General features: G+C 37.7%; 1 protein-coding gene across 2 annotated transcripts in view; it reads right to left on the bottom strand.

The window, feature by feature from the left end:
• Positions 1-23,943, bottom strand: part of ATP6V1H (ATPase H+ transporting V1 subunit H) — a 64,980-nt gene that overhangs the window by 12,635 nt on the left and 28,402 nt on the right. For both annotated transcript variants that reach the window (XM_080938681.1, XM_080938680.1), the window contains 5 exons: positions 22,990-23,087; positions 18,099-18,291; positions 9,469-9,647; positions 6,758-6,883; positions 3,775-3,876 (listed from right to left, as the gene is read on the bottom strand). In XM_080938681.1, the coding sequence (XP_080794807.1) occupies positions 3,775-3,876; positions 6,758-6,883; positions 9,469-9,647; positions 18,099-18,291; positions 22,990-23,087 (698 nt within the window). The remainder of the gene's footprint in view (positions 1-3,774; positions 3,877-6,757; positions 6,884-9,468; positions 9,648-18,098; positions 18,292-22,989; positions 23,088-23,943) is intronic.

Here is a 23,943-nt window from a genome sequence, read left to right on the forward strand (position 1 = left end):
TATCATTTTCCCCATTTAAAGTTCAATGACTCTGCTCTTTAGCAAAAACCCATAACACAGCTTTATCACATTCTTTGAGCTCCTTGTCAGCCTCAGAGAAAAGGGCCTCCTACCCCATAACCAATGGGAAGTACTATTCCTCTGTCCTTAAAGCAGTGTACCTCATACATGCAAACCCTCTTGAACTTGGAAACTACACAGTACTTCAGCACCATACTCATGAGTGACTTTAAACAGCAAAATTCAAAAACAAAAAAGCAGACAGAAGATTCAAGTGTGGCAAGAGACAGAGCATGTTAACAGCACTTGTTTGTGATAAAAGAGGGAACACAAGAAAGCAGAGCTCAGCCTTGTTCTACCTCAGCTGGGACGGGTCCATCTGGGAGCAATGTTTTCCATGGCTCTACACGTGTTCATGAATGACTGCAGAAGTGACATATTTACATGAGCTTTAAACTGATTTAATTTTAGCAAGTAAGCAGATTCACTAGCTTGGGATCCATGAAAATAAAACTCAGCAATATACTTCAGAAGGCTGTCATATTCCATGTATAGTTATGAGCATAACAAGGATAATACACTGTGCTGACTGCCAACGTAGAAGAAAGCACTTCATATAGGTTAGTGTGAAGCGCTCCATGAAGCAAGGCTCAGAGCTCAGAACGAAACCAACACTCGAGTACCCATATTTCACTAATTTTCACTAATGTTTGATAAAAAGCATAAAGGGTAATTTAATGTATGTACAATTTAACATAATAATTGTAATGTTTGACATAATACAAACAGCAAGCTTTCATAGTGTTTATTCTAAATGTAAAACAAAGTGACAAAGGTTGAACTATGATGTGCCAGCTTCCAAAGGACAAGTTGCTGTCTTTGACTGTGGTGCTGAAGGTCCTGTTTCTCATCACACTTCCTATAATTAGTATCTGTAATGGCCAGAACTAAAGCTTTTAGGTTTGCTATAAAAAAAGTGTGTGCCATTATACAAATAATATATTTGCATGTGCTATGCTAGGCTTTGCATCCTGAAGACCTATGTACTAATATAAAAAATTATATCTTAAGAGAGCAGGTATGAGTTCTCTGGATAACTCTCTCCAGACTGATTATGCCCTGCTGAGTTTTTTCTTATCAGATAATCATTCAGGAGTTTACAGTCTAATTTTAAGAAAAAACAGAACCAGGTAATCACTGTTACATAATAATGAAATATAACAAAGACTTGAACATTAGTGTTTTAGTTTTAAGACAATATATAGTGATTTATCAGATTTTTATAAATAATCTTACATAGCTATCTAACTAGTGTTTTATATATATTTAATTGATATATATTATTATGTGATTATATATTATATAATATATAATATATATAACACTAGTTATATAAAACTTAAATAACTAGTTTTCTACTCACAACTTACAGAAACTTGAGCAGCCAAAGAACTGAGAGAAGGACAGGAGCAGTTTAGAAGCTGGAGAAGCATCTTTAAAAGCTGTCAAGATTAAGCTGGTAATTCAGGCAGCCATGATGCAAGTGTTGTTCTAGTCTGTCCATGCCCAGACCTGACCCTCAAGCCTTCCCTACCCATCCCTATGGAAGACTTGAGCAGGAACATCTACCTTGATGAGCTCGGGCCATGGGAGTGTGTCTAAGTTTATGGATTTGGGAAAGGGAGTCACTGCCATCTTGACCACCTACAGTGTGGGTGCAGAACATAAACTTTTTAAAGTGGTTTCTTCAACTCTAGGAAGATGAGTTTTGACACTACTGAATTGTTTGAAGAAAAATCTATAAAGCCCATTATGGCATTCCAGGTTTTGCAGCTACACTAGCCCACTGTAAATAGCTTGAAAGGGTATTCGAATTGCTGGCACACTATTGTATTGAATAGAAAATACTAACTTTGCAAGACATGAGCAGAGGACTTGTTATGTCCAGCAATTAATGCTATGTGGACAAAGGGGTTCCTAGTATTGAAACTGTCACAAGTACAAATATTACCAATCTACTATTTTAATTTTTTGAGGACATTTTGTAGGGAGTGGATGCTAGAGATGAAAACCTTGTTACACACATGCTCTATCACTAAACCCCACAGCCCACTGACAATTACTAAATTTGTAATTTGGGATTGATAACTACCTGTTATGTTTACCATCTGAATTCAGGCCACTCATTCAAAAGTGTACCTTCTAACCACAAAAGCAACTATGAAAATAACATGTAAAATACCAAGAACACCAAGAAAACATGGTCCTCTAAATCAACACAATCATAGCTCATATAAACTCACAGAGACTAAGGCACCATGCAAATGGCCTGTGGGGTCCTGCACCAGGTCGTTTGTGTATTCTATGGCTTCCAGCTTAGCTTTTTACAGGATTCCTAAGTGTGCCAATGAGTGGATCTCTGTTTCTGTACATTCTCTTGGGTTCTTTTCTTTTTCTTTTTGCTTGTTCTGCCCAGTTACAATGTGTTAGTCTGTATTTATTTTTATCCCTCAGCAGCCTGTGCTCTTCTGATGGAGAAACAGAGTGGCTGTGGATGGGAAGGGAGGTGAAGAACAACTGGGAAGAAGAGAGTGAGAGGAATTGTAATCACAACATACTACATGAGAAAAAAATCTACTTTCAATAAAAAGAAAACATGAAAATAAAATAGACAAATAAACATATAAATCAGGAATAAACAGCAATCCACGTAGGCACCTGTTAGAAGCAGTGAACGCTGTGAAAGGGTTGGAGGTATGAAACTGGGCCTTTCCAATCAGACTGACTCCCCCTCTCTGCTTCCTTTTATTTCTTCTGAATTTGATCCCTCAAAAATGCAAGGTTTTTGCTGGGATTCTTTTCACTGAACCAGAAGAAAATGTCACTGCTTGTTTTTTATAGGTATCTGATAAATGAGACAACAATTTTTTGGTAGTGACTCTTAAATGAATCCTGCCATCTTATGATGACATATCTCAGCAGCTATGATTACTTTAATAAGCTAAGCCTATCATCCAAATATCATCATCAATGTGAGAAACCAAAGCAATTTTCTAAGACTACAGTGAAATGGATATAGCATGAGGGATTATCCCACATCACAGAAGATACTTTGTGAAGAAAGGAATGAGAACAACAAAAAGGGGGGTGGACTGCATTTGACAAAAGGCAATTGCTTGTGCTGCTGAATAAAAACAGAAAGCTAGACAACTTTCTGCTGACATTCTACATCAAGGGACATTCCTCGTTTCTGCTTCTGTTGGGAACATGCTAGTCAACTGTGTGCCTAGTAAGGTTCTGAAAGCCTTCAAATTCTACTTTGCCAAATAAATATATCATTGTTCTGTTGCCAGTGTATCTAAATACATTTAATTATAATAGCCACACCTCAATATTTTGAAATGCATGACTACATTACTATGCATCTACTATAACTTTTCCTTACAGACTGTATTTAACTCTACAGTTTTTAACTGCAGTCAGGAATGATCTCTTTCATGTCCATAACTATGAGTAGTAGATGAAAACACTGTGCACAAAATGACTATGGAACTAAAGTTTGCCAACAAAGAAAACTTTTAATGAGAACCTTCTAACAATTCGTTGCACAAAAGTACTGATGCCAGTGCATTTATATTTTTATAGTACTAATTTTAACTGAGTTCATTTTCTTTCATTAGCTTCTCTACTGAATTACTTTGATTTAGAAAAGAACATTACTTTGGATTGTTATAAGAAGCCAAAATGAAACATAGGTTTGTCTTTGTCTTTTACCGTTTGCCCCGGGGATAATGCCGGACGTATTCTCCAACATCATGAGCAGCAACAGCTAAGACTTGTGGATCATCTGATACCTCCAGCAGTTTTGTCAAGATTCTGAAATAAATTTAATCCAGAGCATTATTAGTATAGGTATAATATAGACGTCTGACTCAAAGTAGATGTTTTTAAGGATTTGACCATTATATCCATGTTAGTACTTGTCAAACCTCTGTACATATATACGGGTAACCCCAGCTTTATAAGCAGTTACATTTATAGGAGAAAACCTACTTCTATTATTCTGCTAAAGATATATATATGGCAATAAAATGACTCCCAGTAACATAAATATTTATAAATTAGGGCCTTGCCCAAATCACACCCGAGAAACTTCTTTCAACAGTAGATGGAAATGAATAGACCTATAACTGGACAATGTACAACGGGTGAGAGACTTTGATGCACTAAATCCTAAGTGGTATGTCTTCACCAAACTTCTTTCCTTAAGGCTCAGGGATCTATGAGAAAGAAGAGGCAGAAACACTGAAAGAAACAGAGGTGCTGAGGAAAACAGCATCTTTTAGATACAGCAGGACTAATGTACATATGAGGTGACAGGGACTGTAGCAACAAACGTAACACCTGCACAGATTCAAGCCAGCCAGGTGACAGCAATGAGAGTTGGAAGCAGACACAGGGTCCCATCCCTAGTCAGAAAGCTATTTTTAATTAATATCTGCTAGCAAAGGTAAAAATCGACTCCCAACATGTTTTAGGTCATGGTCTTTATCACAGGAATAGAAACCTAACTAAGATAGACAGACAGACAGACAGACAGACACACACACACACACACATTTTTAAAGGTCATCTAAAATGCTCCGGTATTACTGTTCCTTAAAAATTGCTACTTAAAGAGAGCTCAAGAGATGACTGAATTAGCTCTGCAAACAAACTTGCAAGTAACATTATGAAGAGACTGTATTTAGGACTATTTATCTATATACATGTGCATGCACAGCAAATTAGTAAAAAAGAAGCTATGAATTTGAAGGAGAGCAGGCAGACGTATTGGGGAGGTTGTGGAGGAAGGAGTAGGGAGATGTAATTATAACCTCAAAAACAAGTGCTTGGTTTTGTTTTGTTTTTTAGGAGATGGCTCAGTATCTGAGAGCACTTACTGCTTCTGCCGAGGACTGGGCTTTAGTTCCTAGCATCCACTCACATAGTGGCTCACAACTGTCTGAAACTCTAGTTTCAGGGGATCTGACACCTAACCTCCACAGGCTTCTGCATGCACATGGCTACACAAACATGTGGGCACACTTAGCACACAAATACACAAATGAAATAAATATTAAATAGAAAACAATTAAAACCATTTAGTTGTTTGCATATAAACCACCTGTTCACAACATATGAGCCTTCTAAAATGGTTTTACTAGGAAACAACTTAAATCACATTATCTTTGCTTATGTTACCAAAATTAAAATAAACGTTTACTTGTAATAAAACACTAAGTTTTCTGATATTCTCTGTTACTCTAAACTGGATGTAATGCTCCATCTCTATAATCCTGTTACTGGAAGGAAGAAGCCAAGACTCAGAATCCAAGAGTTCTAAGTCAGCCTGTGTCAAAAAAAACAAAAATAACCCCAAACATGTTCAAATCTACATTTGCTAATACTAATACTTAAAAGTCTACCCGCAAAAGCTCTGCGACCATCTCTGCGTGTCATCTCCCTGAAACCAGCAAGTGACAGGAGTACAAATGACGACACTGTCAATAGAGGATCGTTTGGTTATAAAGTAATTACACACCTTCTATCTTCTGGATTAACTGAGAAATCTGGATTCCCAAATCATGGGGGGTGGGGGAGTAAAATGAGTGTGATAGTAATTAAGTTCTGGGCATCTTCCTGTCTCTGTCCACTCTGCCACCCCTGACCACACCACAGTGGGGGCTACAGGTGCATGAGACCAGCTTCTTATGTATGTGGTAGGTATCCTGTGACTGTGCAGCAAGCTCCACTCTTAGCCACTGAGTCACATCCCCAACCTAGGTAATACGATTTTCAATCAGATAGTATGAAAAGGGTAAATTCTGACTCCTACTTCACAACCATAATTCATAACCATAACTCTGGATAGATTGAAGATCAAAATATAAGGTCAAACAACAAACCTTCTATAAATAAAATAGCATAAAAAGATATCTTCATAGTGTAAATAACAATAAATAGGCTGTTTTAATGTGGAAACTTTTAAATAGTTGAGATCTATTTACTGCTGTAGCAAACCTTGGAAATACTATTTAGTAGGAATCTTCCAAAACAGAAAAGAAAGGAAGAACAAGCAAGCGGAGATCAGTAACACACAGCTGGAATCTCAGCACATGGGAGGCTGAGTCAGGAGGATTGTCATGAGTTCCAGCTCAGGCCTAGGCTACAGGACAGAAGTTAACACTGAGGAAGAAGATAAAAGAAAAAAGAAGAGAATATAGCTAGTGAGCAGAGAACTTCCCTGGCATTGCTCTAGGTCCTAGAGTTAGTCCCAGTACCACAGAAACAAGATCAAAGTAAAAACACAAGGGTATCTCTGAGCCCTTGGTAAGCAATACATTAAGCAAGACACAAAAAAGCCCTAGCCACAAACAGAAATAGTAGGAGACTGAATCTCTTAAAATTAATAGCTTGTGTTTCTTAAGGTTAGAGTTAAATAGTAAAATGGCAAGAAACAAAAGGTAAAATAGTCTTAATGAATACATGACAAAAATCATGTTCAGGATATCAAATTCCCATTTTTAAAAACTTATTCAATTGGCAGGCACTTCTCTTGGAGAAGATAACACCTAACTGACCAAAAGCATAAAAAGCATTCAACACATTACTTAGCAAGGAAACATAAATGAAAACTACAGAGCACCAAATAACAAAGCTAAATGTTGATGAGGATCTGGATCATTATAGAGCAGAGCATGAAATCCAAACTTACTTCAAGAGTTCATAGTTCTTCTCATTTAACCTCACAGCATTTTCTCTCCAAAATTTCTCAGACTTGTGTACGGGACTCCATTCCAACCTTCCAGATTTAAGTTCTGAACTGTATTCATCAAATGAGCTATAAAATTATTTTAAAATTCCAGTTATAAGAATGAAAGAGCTACTACAAAATTAAGCAAATTAAAATATGACTTGGTTACAAAGACTGAGTCTGGGCTTTATACACACTTTAAATCCCAGCACTCAAGAAGCAGAGGCAGGCTGACCTCTGTTAGTTCAAGGCCAGCCTGATCTATATATCCAGTTCTAGGCCAGACAAGGCTACACAGTCAGACCGTGTCTTAAAAAAATATAACAAGAATAACAGCTGCAAAGACTCACTGCCCTCTAAATATTAATCACTACTATGAACTTGAACAATTTAATCACCAACAAATCATAGAAACTAAGGTCCAACATTGCTAAAATTGAATGTTTGGTGTGAAATATTAAAATCATTACTTGCTCCGAAAAATTTTTATTCTCAATAAATATATAAATATGTATTAGTGAAAATGATCATTTCTACTGAGAGTAAAAGCAGTGTTTTTGCCAAGTCAGTAGATATATTATTGTGAATATATGTAAAAATCAGATAATCTTAAAATAAATGTTAAAATACATTACTGTATCACAAAAACAATATCACACATGTATTCATATATATACTAAGTATAACTGCTAATAATATAAACATGATTTCTTGAAATAATCTTTCAAAATTAAAAGCAAGAAATCTATGTTAACAAACTCTATGCACTGTAATTCAAAAATTAGCAACTAAATATATAGAAACTTAGTTGTTTTTAAGTGTGGTTTAGTTACCGTGAGTTGATTTGTCAACTTCATGAGATCTAGAATACACTGAGACATACCTTTGGCCACAGCTGTGGGGCTTTTCTTGACTGGGTTAATTGAAGTTTCTGGTTTGAATGTGAAATGGCCCCTTTAGTCTCATCTTTAACACTTGGTCCCTAGGTGGAGGTGCCTTGGAGATGGGCTGTGATCTCTAGAGGTGGAGTCTTGGAAGAAGTAGGTAACTGAGGATGGACCTTGAGACTTTCTGAATGCAGATGTCAGGGGATCAGCCAGACTGCTGCTGCTGTCACTGTGCCTTCCCACGCCTTTCTCATTACTGACTTTCCTGTCCTTTGACAATGGTAAGCTAACATAAATACTTTCTCTCTTAAATTGCTTTTGTCAGGGTATTTTATCACTTTATCACAACAACAAGAAAGCAATGAAGACAAGGCACAAAGACTTGTGCATTTTTTGAAGTCACTAATCCCTATGCTGGTCCTGGAATGCATAAAAAGGAGAAAGTGGCCTGAGCAAACCATTCATCCCTTCCTATGTCCTGACTGCAGATAAAATATGATCCTGCCACCATGACTTCTACACCAGAAAACAAGTCACACACTCTGGAACTGAGTCAAAAGAAACAAACCTTTCTCCTTTGTCAGGGAACTGTATTACAGGAATTGATAGACCAGCCTGACTCCATCTTAAGGATGGGTGCCACTTTTGTTGTAAGATTAGAATAACTTTGTTTCTATGTACTGCAAAATTCAAGTTGACTGTGCTTTATCCTGTTGCTGAAATCGGACATGATTTCCACCTTCTGGAGTTTGATTCATACCTTGACTGTACCCAAATGATAAGATGTTCTGCCAAATTATTTTGAATTTGTACAGCCAAGCTCCAGTGTAACAAAATCCCTCTGGAAATCTCTCAACCCCTGAAAATTCCCTAGCCTTGTAGCTTTCCGGACTATATAAAGCCTACTATTCCTATGTTAAATGCTATTTTTTCAAACCCAGCTTTAGGGAGTTAGCCATGTCTGACAGAAAATAAGGTTTGCTTAATTTAACCAAAGATTTAGAGTAATGGTCTTCACTCTTATTTGGTGGGATTAACACTACTCTCATCATTGTGATTAACAGAATGAGGAAAATGGCTAATAGAGCCACTAAACAGACTGTCACAAGACGTGTTTAAGCTTACTTTCAAGTACAGTTTTAAAAGATGAATCCACTAATGTTGACTGACAATTCAGCATAACCAGGACGGAGAAGGAACACTGACAAGTATGTCCTGTTTGAATAGTTACTTAATGTAGACAAGTAGGTATAAGTAAACTAGTGTTCCTAAATAAGCATATCCTAAGCCTAATAATAAAAACAGATATAGGCCAACTATACATATCACTCAACTAGAGTTCTGTATAAAAAAAAATGGGAATCTCTCAAGATTCAAACAAAAATAGCCAAATGCTCTAAGCTACAGTTAACAGTGTAGACTGTTTCAGCAGAAAACATAGCATATTGTATATGATTCTCATACCTTGGAATTAATTCGAATTTTCTTTAAAAGTTATATAGTCCACCATGCACACCAATAGGGTCCAACCACTCAGGAGACTGAGGCAGGATCACTTCTCTCCAGGAGTTCAAGGTCAACAAGCCTCAACAGATTTAGTGTATGGCAATTTTAAAAAGCATGTCAATGCCAGGACAGGTGGATCACACCTTTAGCCCCACAGAGGTGGCACATTTCTGAGTTCCAGGTCAGTCTGGTCTATACAGAAGTTCCAGGACAGCCAGGGGTACATTGTGAGACCTTATCTCAAGTAATTATGTGACAGTGACAAAGATGATAACACACCTAAGGTCCTGGACACTCTCACCAAGTTTTTCCAAAAGAAATTTGATGTCTTCACTGATATCTTCATCATCATACTTCTGCTGCTCCAAATTCTCCAACTGTTTCAGGACTTTGCACTGAATCATGGCCAGAGCATACTCTTGGCGAGTTTCTCTTTCCGTTGACTTTTCTAAGAAATTCTGAGTTAGACAGAGACATGAAGACAGTATATGATGTTTACAGCCATCCATACTTCTTTACATCTTCCTCTGAGTTTCCAACTCAACCAGTACTTTTAAAAGGTAACTATATAATCATATAATCAGAAGCCTACCTCCGAGTATGAAATACCTTTTGTTTAAATCTGAAATATTCTCCAAAGATCACTATTTTAAAAATTTAGCTGCCAGCCTATAGTGTTTCTGTGACATGGTAGAATCATTAAGAGACGCAATCTCCCTGAAGAAGTCTCCCCAAGCTCTTCCAGGTTATCCCGGTGAGTTCCCTTGTCCTCCTCATACATGTCTTTCCCGCAATAAGCTAGAGATACCCAAGTCCAACAACCTGTGTGCCAGGCTAGTCTGATGTCCCCAGCCTATGCCACAGGCAACCTGCAGGCTTCCTCCAGGATGCACCCTACCTGTATCTACTTATACCACCTAGCCCAGGATCTAGACGTCTCACGTCCTCTCATTCACCTCCCTTGCCTGAACAACAAAGGAGTTTTAGGCTTCATCCAGGATCCTTTCTACCTAATTCCCAAGACACAGAACTCTTCCAAATCACAGCCAACATTTCTATCCAGCAAGATCTACCTCTCCACACTTGAAACTTCAAACAAGGAACATATCCTGTACACCACACCAATATCCTTTGTCAACTGACTTCATTCCATGCAATTCATTTCTACCCTCCAGACACAACCCACCAGAATATCCACTCTTCCACCCACAACCTGCTTTCTCCATAAGAAACTCAGAACTAACAAAAGAGGTTCATGTGCCTAGAGTCAATTCTAAAAGTACCAGAAATCTGAAACAGCAAGCAAATATCTTCTCTCTAAAACCTACCAGTTCTGTAGAAATGTTTATCAATAAAAATTACCTAGGTAAACTCCAGGACACAGAATTAAAAGATCATAAACCTCCTCAAAGAATTCAGTTCAATGAACCAAGGAGAAAGAACTTGAGAATAAACACCTGACTGATGCCCAAGAAAACACAGACATAAGTTTGAGAGTTAGAAAAGAGTAATCACAGACTTGAGAACTGGATCCAATCAGGAGATAAAAACACTGAAGATGGCTAAAGCTGAAATCAAGATGGAACTGAAAACCCAACAGTTTAACTAGGAAGCTCAACAGAAAGCCTTATAAGTAAAATGAATCAAACAGAAGATAGAGGATCAGGACTAAAAGAAAAAAGAAGAAATTTAGAGTAAACAAATCAGAGATATTTAAAAAAATCTATAAACACAGGAAAGTACAGATAGAAATAGTGGGACACCAGGGGGAAAAAAAGCAAACCTCTTAGTTATAGACATAAGTGAGGGGGAAAAAATCAAGTCAGTAGCATAAATCTAAAAGAAATGATAAAATTAAACTAAGTACAAATTAACAACTTAAACAGACCCATAACACATGAGAGACTAAAATAAAAATAAAAGCCCCTTCTAGCTTTAAAAAAACAATGTCCAGAGTTAAATGAATTCATAGCAAACTTCTATCGACCATTCAAAGAAGAGCTACAATAAATCCTTCTTAATCTATTCAAAAGAAAACAAAACAACAACAGAAAAAGCATTGCCCAAACTCGTTCTACAAAGTCAGCATTATTCTAACAACCAAATCAGGGAAAGACACAACAACAACAAAAAGAAACTACAGGCCACTGTCCCTGGTGAACACACTCAAAAAACTGTGAAAATGACTGTTCTCCAAAAGCTATTTACAGATTTAATGCAATCCCAATTTAAAATAAAAAATTCCAACTCATTCTTCATAGAAATAGAAAAGAAAAGAAAAAAAAAAAAACCTATCCTAAAACTCATATGGAACCACAATAGCCAAACTCCTGAGCAAAAAGGTGCTGGAAGGACTACCATTCCAGCCCTTCGCACTTGTTCTGACATAGATTTACTCGTAAGGGCACTACATATATACTTGCATGTACCCACAGAAGTTAGGATGATTCCAAAGGACACCTCTTTGGAATGTTAATGGCATTATGAGCATAAACAAACATGAAGGCTTCCTGGGTGAGTCACACCTCCAGAGGCAGCCTTTATATCTTCGAAACCAATACTGGTACTGTTTTTGCCTGAGCTTTTTACAACCATCTGCATTCAGTTCCCATGGGGACCTTAGGTCTTAGGACTCTTGGACCTCAACAATGGCCAGTCTAACATCTCTCAGTCTGGTCTATCTTGGCCCTTAATGTTTTGACAACTCCTAGGAATTTCTTTGGTGACCATGGCCTTTGGTTTCTCTTCTTTGACTCCTAATAAGCATTTTTTAGTTCTTGCCATCCATCCTCTTCATCCTCACATCCTGCCACTGCTGTGTTATTTCTGTGGTTTCTTTCTTGGTATTACCAATTTGATCTAAACTACTTAAAGTGGACCCAAAAAAAAAAAAAAAAAATCATTCAGGTAGGACAGCCTTTAATGAACCTGTGGCTATAATGCATCAGAGGTACCACAGGAGTTGTAGGCCAGCCCTCTCACTGAGCCCAGACAGTCTGCTTATTTAGTTCTAGAAGGGGTACTCTAACCAATCATCAAATCACAAAGATTGGTGCAGTCTTCTCTGCACTAGACACAGTCACTAACTTGGACTGTCACTTGCGTGGGCAATCACAACCTTGCTTCCCAGCATCAATCACAGTAGTCCCTCCAACCAGAATTGTTCCCATTCTAGCCAAGACAGAAAACAGTTCATCTGGGCTGATGGGTACACAGTACAAAATGCTTCTAACAGCCCTGGCTGGAGCTGTACCTTCAGGTCCAAGACAATCAGTCTTAACACAATCATGACATATTTTAAGTGGTTAGTACTGGCATAAATAAACTGTACCTGCTGTTTTTGATAATTTTACTCAAACCTAGACATTTGTGGGAAAAGAAATCCTAACTGAGAAAATGGACCCATAAGACTAGCCTATAGGCAAATCTGTAGGCCATTTTCTTGATTAAAGATTGCTATAGGAGGGCCCCACTGACTGTGAGTGGTACCATCCCTGGGCAGGTAGTCCTGAGTAGTATAAAAAAGCAAGCTAAGCCTAGCAAGGTAGTACACACCTTTAATCTCAGCACTTGAGAGGCAGGGGAAGGTAGATTTTTGTAAATTATAGATCAGCCAGAGCAACAGAGAGACCCTATCTCAACTTGCCCCCTAAAATAAACAAGTTGAGAAAGCCAGGAGCAAGCCAGTTAGCAGCACTCTTCCATGCCCTCTGCGCTTCAGTTCCTGCCTCCAGGTTCCTGTGTTGGCTCAAGCCCTGACTTCTCTTAGTGATAGGGGTGACCTGACAGTTTTAAGCCAAAACAAACCTTTTTGTCTCTACACTGCTTTTGGTCATTGTGCTTCCACAGTAGTAGGAACATTAACAAAGATAAGTCCTCCTATAAGAACAAATCGCCAGCAACTGCAGGAGGTTCTTTCTTAATATTTAGCATCCTCTCCTAAGTTTTTAACTTCTCGACAATTATCTATCCTTCAAAAGTCTTTGAATCCTCCATTTTTTCTGTAACTTTCGCTTTTGCATACTACTTATCACTGTACGACACCAATATTTATTTACATCATCTGTCTTCAGACTATGTAACTATTAAGACCTTCAATGGCAAACTACATCTTCAATTATTGAAATTAACAATTATCAAAGTGTCTAACACAAAAGCAACTCAAATAAAGTCATAATTTAAGATAAAGGAGACTAAAGAAGACTACTTCAGGAATTTTTCATCTTTTCTAAACAATAAGAATGTAGAAAATGAACTCATAAAAGAAAAACAATAACATCAGTTCTTGAATTATTTCAAAGTAAGGCCTCATTAATATGAAGGACCCTAGAGGCTTTTGCCATCCTCACACCCACCGCCTCTGGTCAAGACTGGACCAAGTACCAGCCTCCTGCCTCGGGTCAAGGCTAGGCCAAGTTCCACCCTTAGAGAAGCAGGAACATTCTTGGGGAAAAAAAAACCCAGCAGAATGTACTGAGTGAGAGTCACCTGACCCTCTGGTCCCAGATAGAGTTCGAATAGGTGCCATATGCTCGCTAGCCAATAGAGTCAAAGGTCAATATACTTAGCCACTAAGTTTAAACTGTAACCTTGCTGGTGTAACCTGCACCCCTAAAAAGTACAAAAACTGCATGCTATAGCCATTCGGGGTCACATTCCAGTCACTTGCCACGAGGAACTGATTGAGGGTCAATCCCGATGCACCGGAAAATAAACCTCTTGCATTTGCACTGAACTCCATTCTCATGTCTCACTTGGGGGAGGGGGGGTCTCCTGTAGTTAAGACTCACTTCGAGTCTTACAAATACAACTTGAGTTTAAAAATTATCTGGACCACACCTGTGCCTTGACAACTCCTGTACAAAGAATAACACAAATGTTAGCTACCCTGTGAATGAGTGAAAGGGTAAAGTTTGCTTAATTGCTTTTACATTTTATTTTGTTTTATTAATTACTGCTCTGCATTCATGACTGTGTGTGTACTTTGGGACATATATGCTGCACTGGCATCACGGTATGTGTGAGACAATCACAGAACAACTTGAAAGAAGTGGTGGTGATCAAAGTCAGACCATGTCCAGACACCTTTACCCACTGAGCCATCTCACCAGCCTGTTTGCCTAAATTTCAGAGGAAACGACTTAAAGATGATAACAGGACAATTCTTATATTTAAAACGGTATAACTTTTTGTAACCACAAAACAAAGCAAATATAACGCTCAGAACATTTGGCCAAAAGTTATTAACATCACAGATCTTCAGAAGGTCACCATTAGGTTTCACTGTCCATCTCTCCAATAGTAAATACCACAGTAGAAGCCTCTCCCTGCATGCCCTCAATTTTCCTTAGACAGCTTGGAAAAGCACTAGATTTAACACCGCTAGTGTGCATAATAGAAGTTGTCCTTTCATGTTGAAAATACCAAAAGATGAGAGAGAGAGAGAGAGAGAGAGAGAGAGAGAGAGAGAGAGAGAGAGAGAGAGAGGATTTAGAAGGTTTTATATAAACATAAAGACATACCTTAAGTAAAATTTATGACAAACTATTTTTTTTAAGTAAGTAATGGTGGGGACTGACACATGGAAATGACTCAAAATAAAAAATACTAGGCTTGGCATAGCAGTTAAGTATATGAATCATACTAAATTGAACCCCTGCTCTCTGCTTCAGGGTACTTTGCCAAATCAATTAACTTACAATAAAGTCCATACATGTGATATTGTTAAAGTGATTAGGTCAGTACCTGATACAGAATAAATTCTAAAATACAGTATAACTATTATTAACTCTAGACTTCTAGGAAAGAAATTCCTAAACCAAGCTTTAAAATTTTAAGACTGAAAAAAAATGCTATAAATATATAATATTAGATAGACAGACAGACAGACAGTGAATATTAACAGACAGTCAGCCTTTTTCCTTCCTGTACTCTGACCACCTACCTGAAGACCATGTGTCCAGTGGCTACCTTCCTGCACCCCTTCTGAACCTTCCCCTAAGGTAGGAAACCAACCTTGATTTACCTAACCTTATTCATCCACACTCGTGCCCTTGCCATCCCCATCTCTATGCAGGAAGTGGAGCATACATTTACCCCACCAACCCCACCCATCCCTCCCTTGCACCCTTCTCCGATTAGAAATACTACACTGGCTTTACAAACTATGCCTGTCTTAAGGACCACTCCACTATAAAGAGGGACACTAGGCCTAGACCCACAACTGTACCTCCACAGGCCCCCAAAATCCCAGGTACCCGCCTTCTGCCCCCACTCCAACCCCTCTTCAAGGGAAGGTTCCTAGACTCATATCACCAATACTATTAGTACATGGTGTACATTCCCCCCTTTCCTGAAAATTGGTTGTGAGAATCTTCTAATCTTAGAAAAGATCTTCTATTGGGATTAGAAACCTCACTTCCCATAAGCTGAGCCAGGAATTCTTGATACTCCATCCCAACTTTAACACTGAACTGCCCAAAAACTAAACTCTAGTCCTCTAGAACTTGGCAATAAGACCCTATTGCTGAACATAAGCTGCTGGTACAGACCTGAAGTTTTATCCCTACTGGCTAACTTTCGTAGTACTGGACGGTGCTGTGTAGGCTATTAGAAGAGAAAATAAGTACCAGTCTTACCCAGGTAGGAGCCCTATGAGCTACAATAACAATCACCCTGCCAAGGAAGCTCACAGGTACAACAGTGGTTTAAATGCCATCAGAGTAACCAATCACTTTCTGATTTGACTCTATACCCACTCCTCAACATGAAACCTGTACTTGGCACCAACAACAGGCCAAGAACCTCTGGCTAGACAGAACATAGATCTTAGAGGAGAACATACTACTATTATTCTGCTAAATGGACATAGTATCAAACCAACTCCTAATGACCTACCATTATACCTATAGATTGTGGCATCTCTCTACCCTCTGCTTACAGTACATGACAATCAACATAGAGACAAGTAGCCAAGGTACAGAAATAAGACACTTCAGAATGTTTAACCCTAAATGAAACATATATACTATGTTCCCTCTTCAAAAAGCTTACAGATCATTTTGGAAAAAAGATAAAATCCCAGTAGCTGAGAAATTATTGGCAACTTTGAGCTGCTGGGAAGAGACAGGGTCAGTTTTCTCAGCAGTATAGCTCCTGATAAGTCAACCATGCTCGAGTAGAAAGCCACATACCTAAGAACATCAACACAAATTGGCCTTGATGGGAAAAAAAAAAAAAAAAAAACCCAAAAAGAACACAAAGTTGTGCGGAAAGGGAAGAAGTGGATCTGAAAAGAGTTGAAGGAGGGTAAAAATGACCAAAAACACGTACATGTAATTCTCTAAAAACAAAAGAAAATAAATAAAAAAGATGTTTCGCTGTATTACTAATAAAAAGAAAATTTTAAATAATGGTTTCACTATTCATCCAATATTTTATAAAAATCCAGAGTGATGTTAAGCATTAGTAAGACAAAAGAACAGCAAATTTAAAGCACAGCAAATGCAAACATAAGCTGGCAAACTTTTGAAAGATCATTTGGTATTATCTATTTTAAAAAAAGTTTTTAAAAGAAAGCACATTCATTTGACTCAGCAGAACCATATACAAAATTATTCATGGAAATGTTAAACTGTGAATACCTCATGCCTCCGTCAATAGAGCAATGGTTAACACAGCAACACAGTAGACAGAATATAACATGACTAAAGGAATAATGAAGCACTACACAGAAAGAAATTAAAGCATACATATTACACAGTGTTAAGAATAAGGCTGTAGAGTCTGAAAATATGGCTCAGAGGTTAAGAGCACTTTCTGCTTTTCTAGAGGACAGGCCCAGGAAGAGTTCCCAGCACTGACACTAGACAGCTAACAGCCTGTAACTCTGGCCCCAAGGGATCCAATGTACACTTCTGGCCACCTATATATGCACAACCCCTCTCACATATGCACATAATATTTTTTTCATTTTAAAAAGATCGCATAGCCCCATAATGTGCCATCTTTATGTTTAAGTATAAATCGAAATCACACACTCATTCATGTATTTACGCTACATGACTAGAAATGTTTAAAAGATATTAGTGACTATTATTTGACAAATCTGATGGCAATACTGCTTAAAATTTTAAAACACAATACCTCATTTTGTTTTTGACTTCTTGCTTTTTATTTCAAGTAAACACAAAAACAAATGGCTCAAAGCAAAGATTCTGCATGCCAATGGGGAATGCCACATCCATCTAGCATTCCCATTTGCAAAGCGAAGACTAACCAAATACCAATACCAACGTTCTCATATATTAACAGTAACTTTATAATAGGGCTCTGGTAAGTACTAGCTAACAAGTAAGACCTCTGGCTGCCACAGAGTAATAAACAGCAAGTGAGACATGTTCAGTGATACCCCCTGGGTAGATATCTCCCAGAAACCCATCTGAATCCTAACGCAACCAACAACATGACTAAGCAAACAGCTGATTCACAGAACACAATGGCTTTGGAGAAACACTTAACAATACCTTACGTGATATAACAAAGCTCCTTTCTTGTCCTCATGCTTCATCATCTTTTGCTCATTTTTGTAATTGACAGAATTCTAATATCCTAACAACATAATTGTAATGTTTATAATAATTTGAGATGCAGGATCTCAAACAAAACTCCAAACTAAAATATGGGTCCTGAGAGAAAAACCCTAATAATAACAGTTCTGTGGCAGGCGCTGTAACAAAGAGGGATTTTCTTCATATAACCAAAGTCCATTTCTTTACAAGTATACTACAATTCACACATCCCATTCCCTTACAATATTTCCCACCTTTCAAAGATAAACACAGCAAAAACTCCTACACATACACACACACCAGCAACAACAATAACAACCTCCTTCACTGAGTACTTACACGGAATGCTGCAAGAATGATTCTTGTCACTTTCTCTTTGACAGACTCTTGAAGGATGTCTGATAGAACAGGAATGATATTATAGCGACGAAGGTGTTCACACATTTGAGGACTGAATGCCAGGAGCCATATTGAAAAAATCATTTGATATTGAAGTTGAAAACCACACTTGTTACTCAAAACGCCCATTATACTGAAAAAGAACAACAAAAACATTTCACACAACAGCATAACAACACAAAATGAGAGTGTATTAAAAGAGCAAGTCTCTATACTATGTCTTCAATTTCTTTTCTTCCTGCCTATGGCATTTACATAGCACTCAGCTAAGTCATAGCTAGATTACAATTCATTAGGATTATAATCCACTCTCTGGAAGGCATGGGAACTTGGGAAGACAAAGGACTGCTACAGGGAGAAATAGAACCAAGATTGGAAGAAAGAAAGGCACGAGGAATACTACAATTATAATCAAAAGGGAGTGTTGAAAAACTGAGTGCACATTTTCCACATGATTTTTATATCAAGGTTTTGAGTTCACACAACCAAGAGAAAATGTTTAAATAGTCAAGAAATCCAGAAGAAAAAAAAAAAAAAAAAGGCAGTAACTGCCAAAGCATTGGGGGATCAGAAAAATGTCAAAAACTTATAGAAAACTAGGAAACTGAGAGCATTCCCTTGAAATGAAAGGATTGTCCCATTACCATGAAGGAGAGAATATATAAAGGAAAAAAGAAAGAAAGAAAAGACATACATATAAAATGACCACTGGAACTAGAGAGGCATAAAATCCATAGAATTTCCATCACAGTGCCCCCATATAAACTATAGCTTTTGGCAAATCTATACTGATCTGTGAGTTTGAAACATGAATCATACTAACCCAAGATGTCAAAAGGGGAAAATGGTGAGCAGGGGAAGTCATTCGTACTTTGACTATTTTCTCTTAATCTAAAGTTGTTCTAATAAAATTCTGGAGTTTTAAAAATCTAACAATTATTAACTTAGTTGACAGTATATATCTGTGAAAATTCTTTATTTTTGTGATTTGTATGTACTTCTGAGTTTATTGAATTATTCCTAAGTTTCCCATGTACTGTTTCTTTCTATCTAGAGAAGCTCTTTTCCGTTTAGTCTGTTACATTAAAAACTTGCTTATATTAAATACTATCAGCATTTCAACTGCTGCAAATTTTTGTTTTTATAATATCAACATCCTGATACCTGCCTGGTTCCTTTGCTCTCTTCTAGTAACTAAGTCAAGCTTCCTATATTTTACTTTCCTGGTGCCCTAGGAACCAGCTGGTTAGTAGATCCTAGGAAAGGGAGCTAGATGGTGATTATAACGGCAGACATAGGCACTCGCAGTGAGCATCACCCTAGCCAACACTGGCTCACAAGATGGCCCATCTTTCCCATGGCAGTACCCAATTCAGATGCAGTGTTCCAGGTCTAACAGAATTAGTCTCCTGGCACAGACTTGGAGGCACCATCACTAGCCATCTGTGCCTCTACTCAAGACTGGGTCCCTGCATAAGATTCTTCCTCAGAAATTATAGACACCAGTATCAAAGGAGCTTTATTCAATTTTACAAGCATGTGAATCTGTGATCCTAAACCCAGACTTAAAGATGGTACCATCTTTTGCTTTAGTTTTTCAGGGAAAAAAAAAAAGTTAGAAAACGTATATCTAGTAATTCTTCACATCCCAATTAGTGTCTAAGAAAAATTTGTCATCACAGGAGTTATGGGAGCACAGAGAAAGGACACAACTGCTAAACCCAAAGTACAAAAGTTTCCAAGGAGCTAGACATCAACAATGATGAATTTCTTAGGAGTTGAAGGGAGCTTAGAATTAATAGAAAAGAATCAGTGCTAACATTCAGACAGCTAGTCTCGCATGTCCCTAATTTGGGGGTAAGGGTAACTTCTTTAAACTTACTAAAATAAAATCCACTGTATTTGCAATAACCATATGGCTAACTAGATATTTTATAAGTCTATAACATACTATGAAATTATGATGACATTGTGCTATTTTATCTTAATAGATATTATTTCACTAATTATATAATTATCCTATTAATTATAACTCATTTGCAATTATAAAAGTGAAAGCTACAGTCATACAAAATTCCTTACAATGATGATGTAATAAAATCATTATCTTTTCTATTTTTACTGCTCCAAATACTACAGCATCTTTTAGGAATGTAAGACAAAATAACATCTATCTTTGCTTTCTGTATAGAAAAGAGCATCACACTCAAGACTTGCCAGTTTTAGATAACATAACTCACAGTACCTATTCAGTTTGCACAAGCCATATGGTTCCAACTATAGTTTGGAAGTCTGTGTCCCTCCCAAGTTCATAAATTAAAATCATCCCCAAATTGACAGTATGGTGACACAGAGCCTTAGGGAAATTAGGTCACACAGGGAGAGCCTTCATAAGTATCAAATAAATAAGCCTAAGAGAGACCCTCTGCCTTTCCATTATATGAAATTACAGCCCACCATACACCAAATCTCACAGAGCCTTGGATCTTAGATTTCCCAGTCTCCAGAAATAAGTGAAATTAATTTCCCTTGTTTGAAAGTCACTTATCCCTCAGCATTTTCATTTAGGTAAGGCTTTAGGTAAGTCTGGAATGTTTCCTGTGTTGTGGTTGAATACTTTATTCTCAGTTAGTGGCTATTTGGGAAGGGTTAAGAGGAGTGGCCCTGTTGGAGGAGGTGTATCAGTTGGAGCACATTTTAAGGTTTTAAAAGCCTCTTAAGATCTCCAGGGCCTCTGCTTCCTGCTTGTAGTTCCTGGTGCGTGTTCTCAACTGCTACTACACTACTATCATGCTGCTTACCATGGAAGGTGATGGATTCATCCCTCTGAACCATAAGCCCAAATATGCCTTCCTCGTATAAGATACCTTGATCACGGCTGTAAAGGTAACTAAGAAATATGCTATCAGCCCAGAGTGCCAATGTAACTAACCTCTGGTGAAACCCTGAGGAGCTAGTTTGTAATAATCTTCCTGAACAGAATCACACATGTTCACTGCTGAGGATGGGCAATCCAAGAGGTCTCATGGAAGAGAGAGAACATGAGGAGGACTACACATGGATTCCTCAAAACTCAGCCATGTCTTTGTGCTTCATGGTCCAACAGTGTATTTTAGCAATCCCTATAATAAATCTCAGCTATGAGTACCCATACCATTCTACTATATCCCCAACACGGTATAACCATACCTAAGAACTCAGTCTCTTTTACTGTCCAACCACAATAGCAACTAAATGATGGCATTTCAATGAGTGAACAGAAGAAGAAAGCAAAGAGTAATACTATCTTATTCTCTAACAATGATGGAACTGGCTTTATAAGCACACCCTTAAAACTATGAAAATGTAGATATTGTCCCAAACTAAGGAACTGATTTAAAATGTTAAAATGGAGCTATCCTATAATAGGTCAAGAATATCCCTAGTACACACAAAAGTAAAAATTCCAGGGCTGGAATGGGCTTCTTTGTTTGGAGTTGTTAGCCAGTGAGGTCCCATAAAACCCTCAAACATCACAGGCTATCGCCAATTCTCTTGGTAGCCCTCTAAAACTTAATAGTGTAAGCCTACTGCTGAAGATGCCACACACCTGAGTCATACAACATAACAACATCAAGCTGGTAAGGACCTGGAAGCTGCATCCACACTAGCTAGTTTTCATTGTGTTGATAGGTACTATGCTGACTAATAGAGAGTTATCAATCATAGCCAGCTGTGAGCCCTCCACGTAACAGTGACTGTCCTTGCAAGATATGCTTACCAGTGCAATAGTAAATGTCATGGGTGTAATCAATCACTTTCTAATTGGGCTTACTCAAATCCCCCTCCAAAAAAGAAAATCCATACCTACCATCAACATCAGACTAGACAAGACATAGTTCCTGTGGGAGAAGTTACCACTATTATTCTGGAAAATGGACACAGTATTAAACCACTGCTGATGACTCACCGTTACACCCACACATTAACCCATCTCTCACCCTCAGCTTAGAAGCTTGCCGTTTCCTTAGTTATTCACCACCTCTGGTCTTAGAAGACAGAGGGCTAAATAATAATAAATAGTAAAAAGAAAATTGAAATGGTACTACTGTATCGGTGGCTGGCCTTGAATTCACAGAGATCTGCTGTCTCTGCCTACTGAATGCTGAGACCAGTGTATACTACCATGCAGGAGCAACAGGTTAAAAATTGTGAATTAAAATAGCAATAACTATTCTAACTTAAGTCAATCAATAAAGGTTGAATAATTTGTGAAAGCAATGCTCTAAGAAACTGCATGTACCTGTCTGCTGAGGGGATTTAGAGGACAGTCTGATGACATAGCATTCAATCAACTCTTACTTTAATTCCTCTCCAAACTCTACTGTTGATCTGAGCATCCTGTAGAGATTTTACAAGAGAACCAATGCTCTCCTAACTGAACAGTACCTGTTTTAAAGCACTTAGACCCTCATTAAGTATGAAACTAATGGCTTTCCCATGGTGACATACAACGCCTACTGTTTGGATATTTTATTTCCCTTATTGACTTCTGCCTGCATTTGTCACAAAATACTTTTATAACTATCTTATAATCTCCATGCCAGAGTTTGTTTTGTCCAGCATTAGGTTCTTAAAAGGCTAGCTTAACCTCTTATAAAACAGGCCAAGGATGGGATAGGGAGAGATGTTCAGTTTGATAGATATTGATTTCTAAAAAGGTTAATAAACAGACATGAAGATAATAAAATGCTTCTTTTAAATGATTAAATATATTAACTTATTTCTAAAATGTCAAGGAGAAATGTTTTTAAATGTCATGCTACAATAAAAGTAAAGGGCGCTCACTCACCAGTTCACCCCGTCTGCTTCCACCCAGGCAAAACGGTACTCATTGACCCGGAGCATCAGCTGCAGACAGCCAGCAACACACTGCACATACTGAGAACTCTACGCAGGAAAAGTGTGCACTGTTAGACCGGAACGCATTCTAAGTCATGATACCAAGCACACACATCTTTATAGGAAGAGCAAATCTACAATTTGTTAGATTTAGAGCACCCGAAGTCTCCTAATACCTTTTCAAAGGTCAATTCTTGTGTCTGTTTTTATCTTTGCCTCTTAGAAATTAAGATGAGTGTTGTTTCTCAAATTAAATCTCCACGTTCATGATGACATAATATATTTTGGAAAATTAATAAATAAACATATTAACTTTACCTCTAATAATGTTTGATAAGCACTAACTTTACCTTGCCATTAACAAATCTTGGAGAATCTATAAACAGAAAATGCTGCTCTACGAAATTATACAAATATAAAAATAAAATTAAAATGACAAAAAGGCAGGCCTGTACTTGAGTGTTTTCAGTGCAATATAAACCTTTACTGTGGACTCGGTTTCCTCACTCCTGTCAGGACACTATCAAGAGGACAGCACCTGCGTGGACACCACAGGGCTGAAGGCACCATCCACTCAGCACACACTAGAAATAGGGAGAAACCTGGGTTTCAGATGTAATATAAAAAATCTTATTAAAGCTGGGCATGGTGATGTACTCAAAAACAGAGGCTAGCCTAGTCTATAGAGCAAGTTACAGGACAGCCAGGGATATATAGAGAAACCCATCTTAGGAAAAAAAAAAATCTGATTAACACTGCTAAAAGACAACAAATATTTTTAAAACTTAGTTCAATATCTGTATTTCATAAACTGTTTAAATCTATAACTTGAAATAAATAAAGATCATATTTTCCAGACATCAAAAGCCCTTCCATTTTACCACCGCTACTAAGAATTTCTGTT

Source organism: Micromys minutus, assembly GCF_963924665.1.
Source record: "Micromys minutus genome assembly, chromosome: 26".
NCBI classification, from domain to species: Eukaryota; Metazoa; Chordata; class Mammalia; order Rodentia; family Muridae; genus Micromys; species Micromys minutus.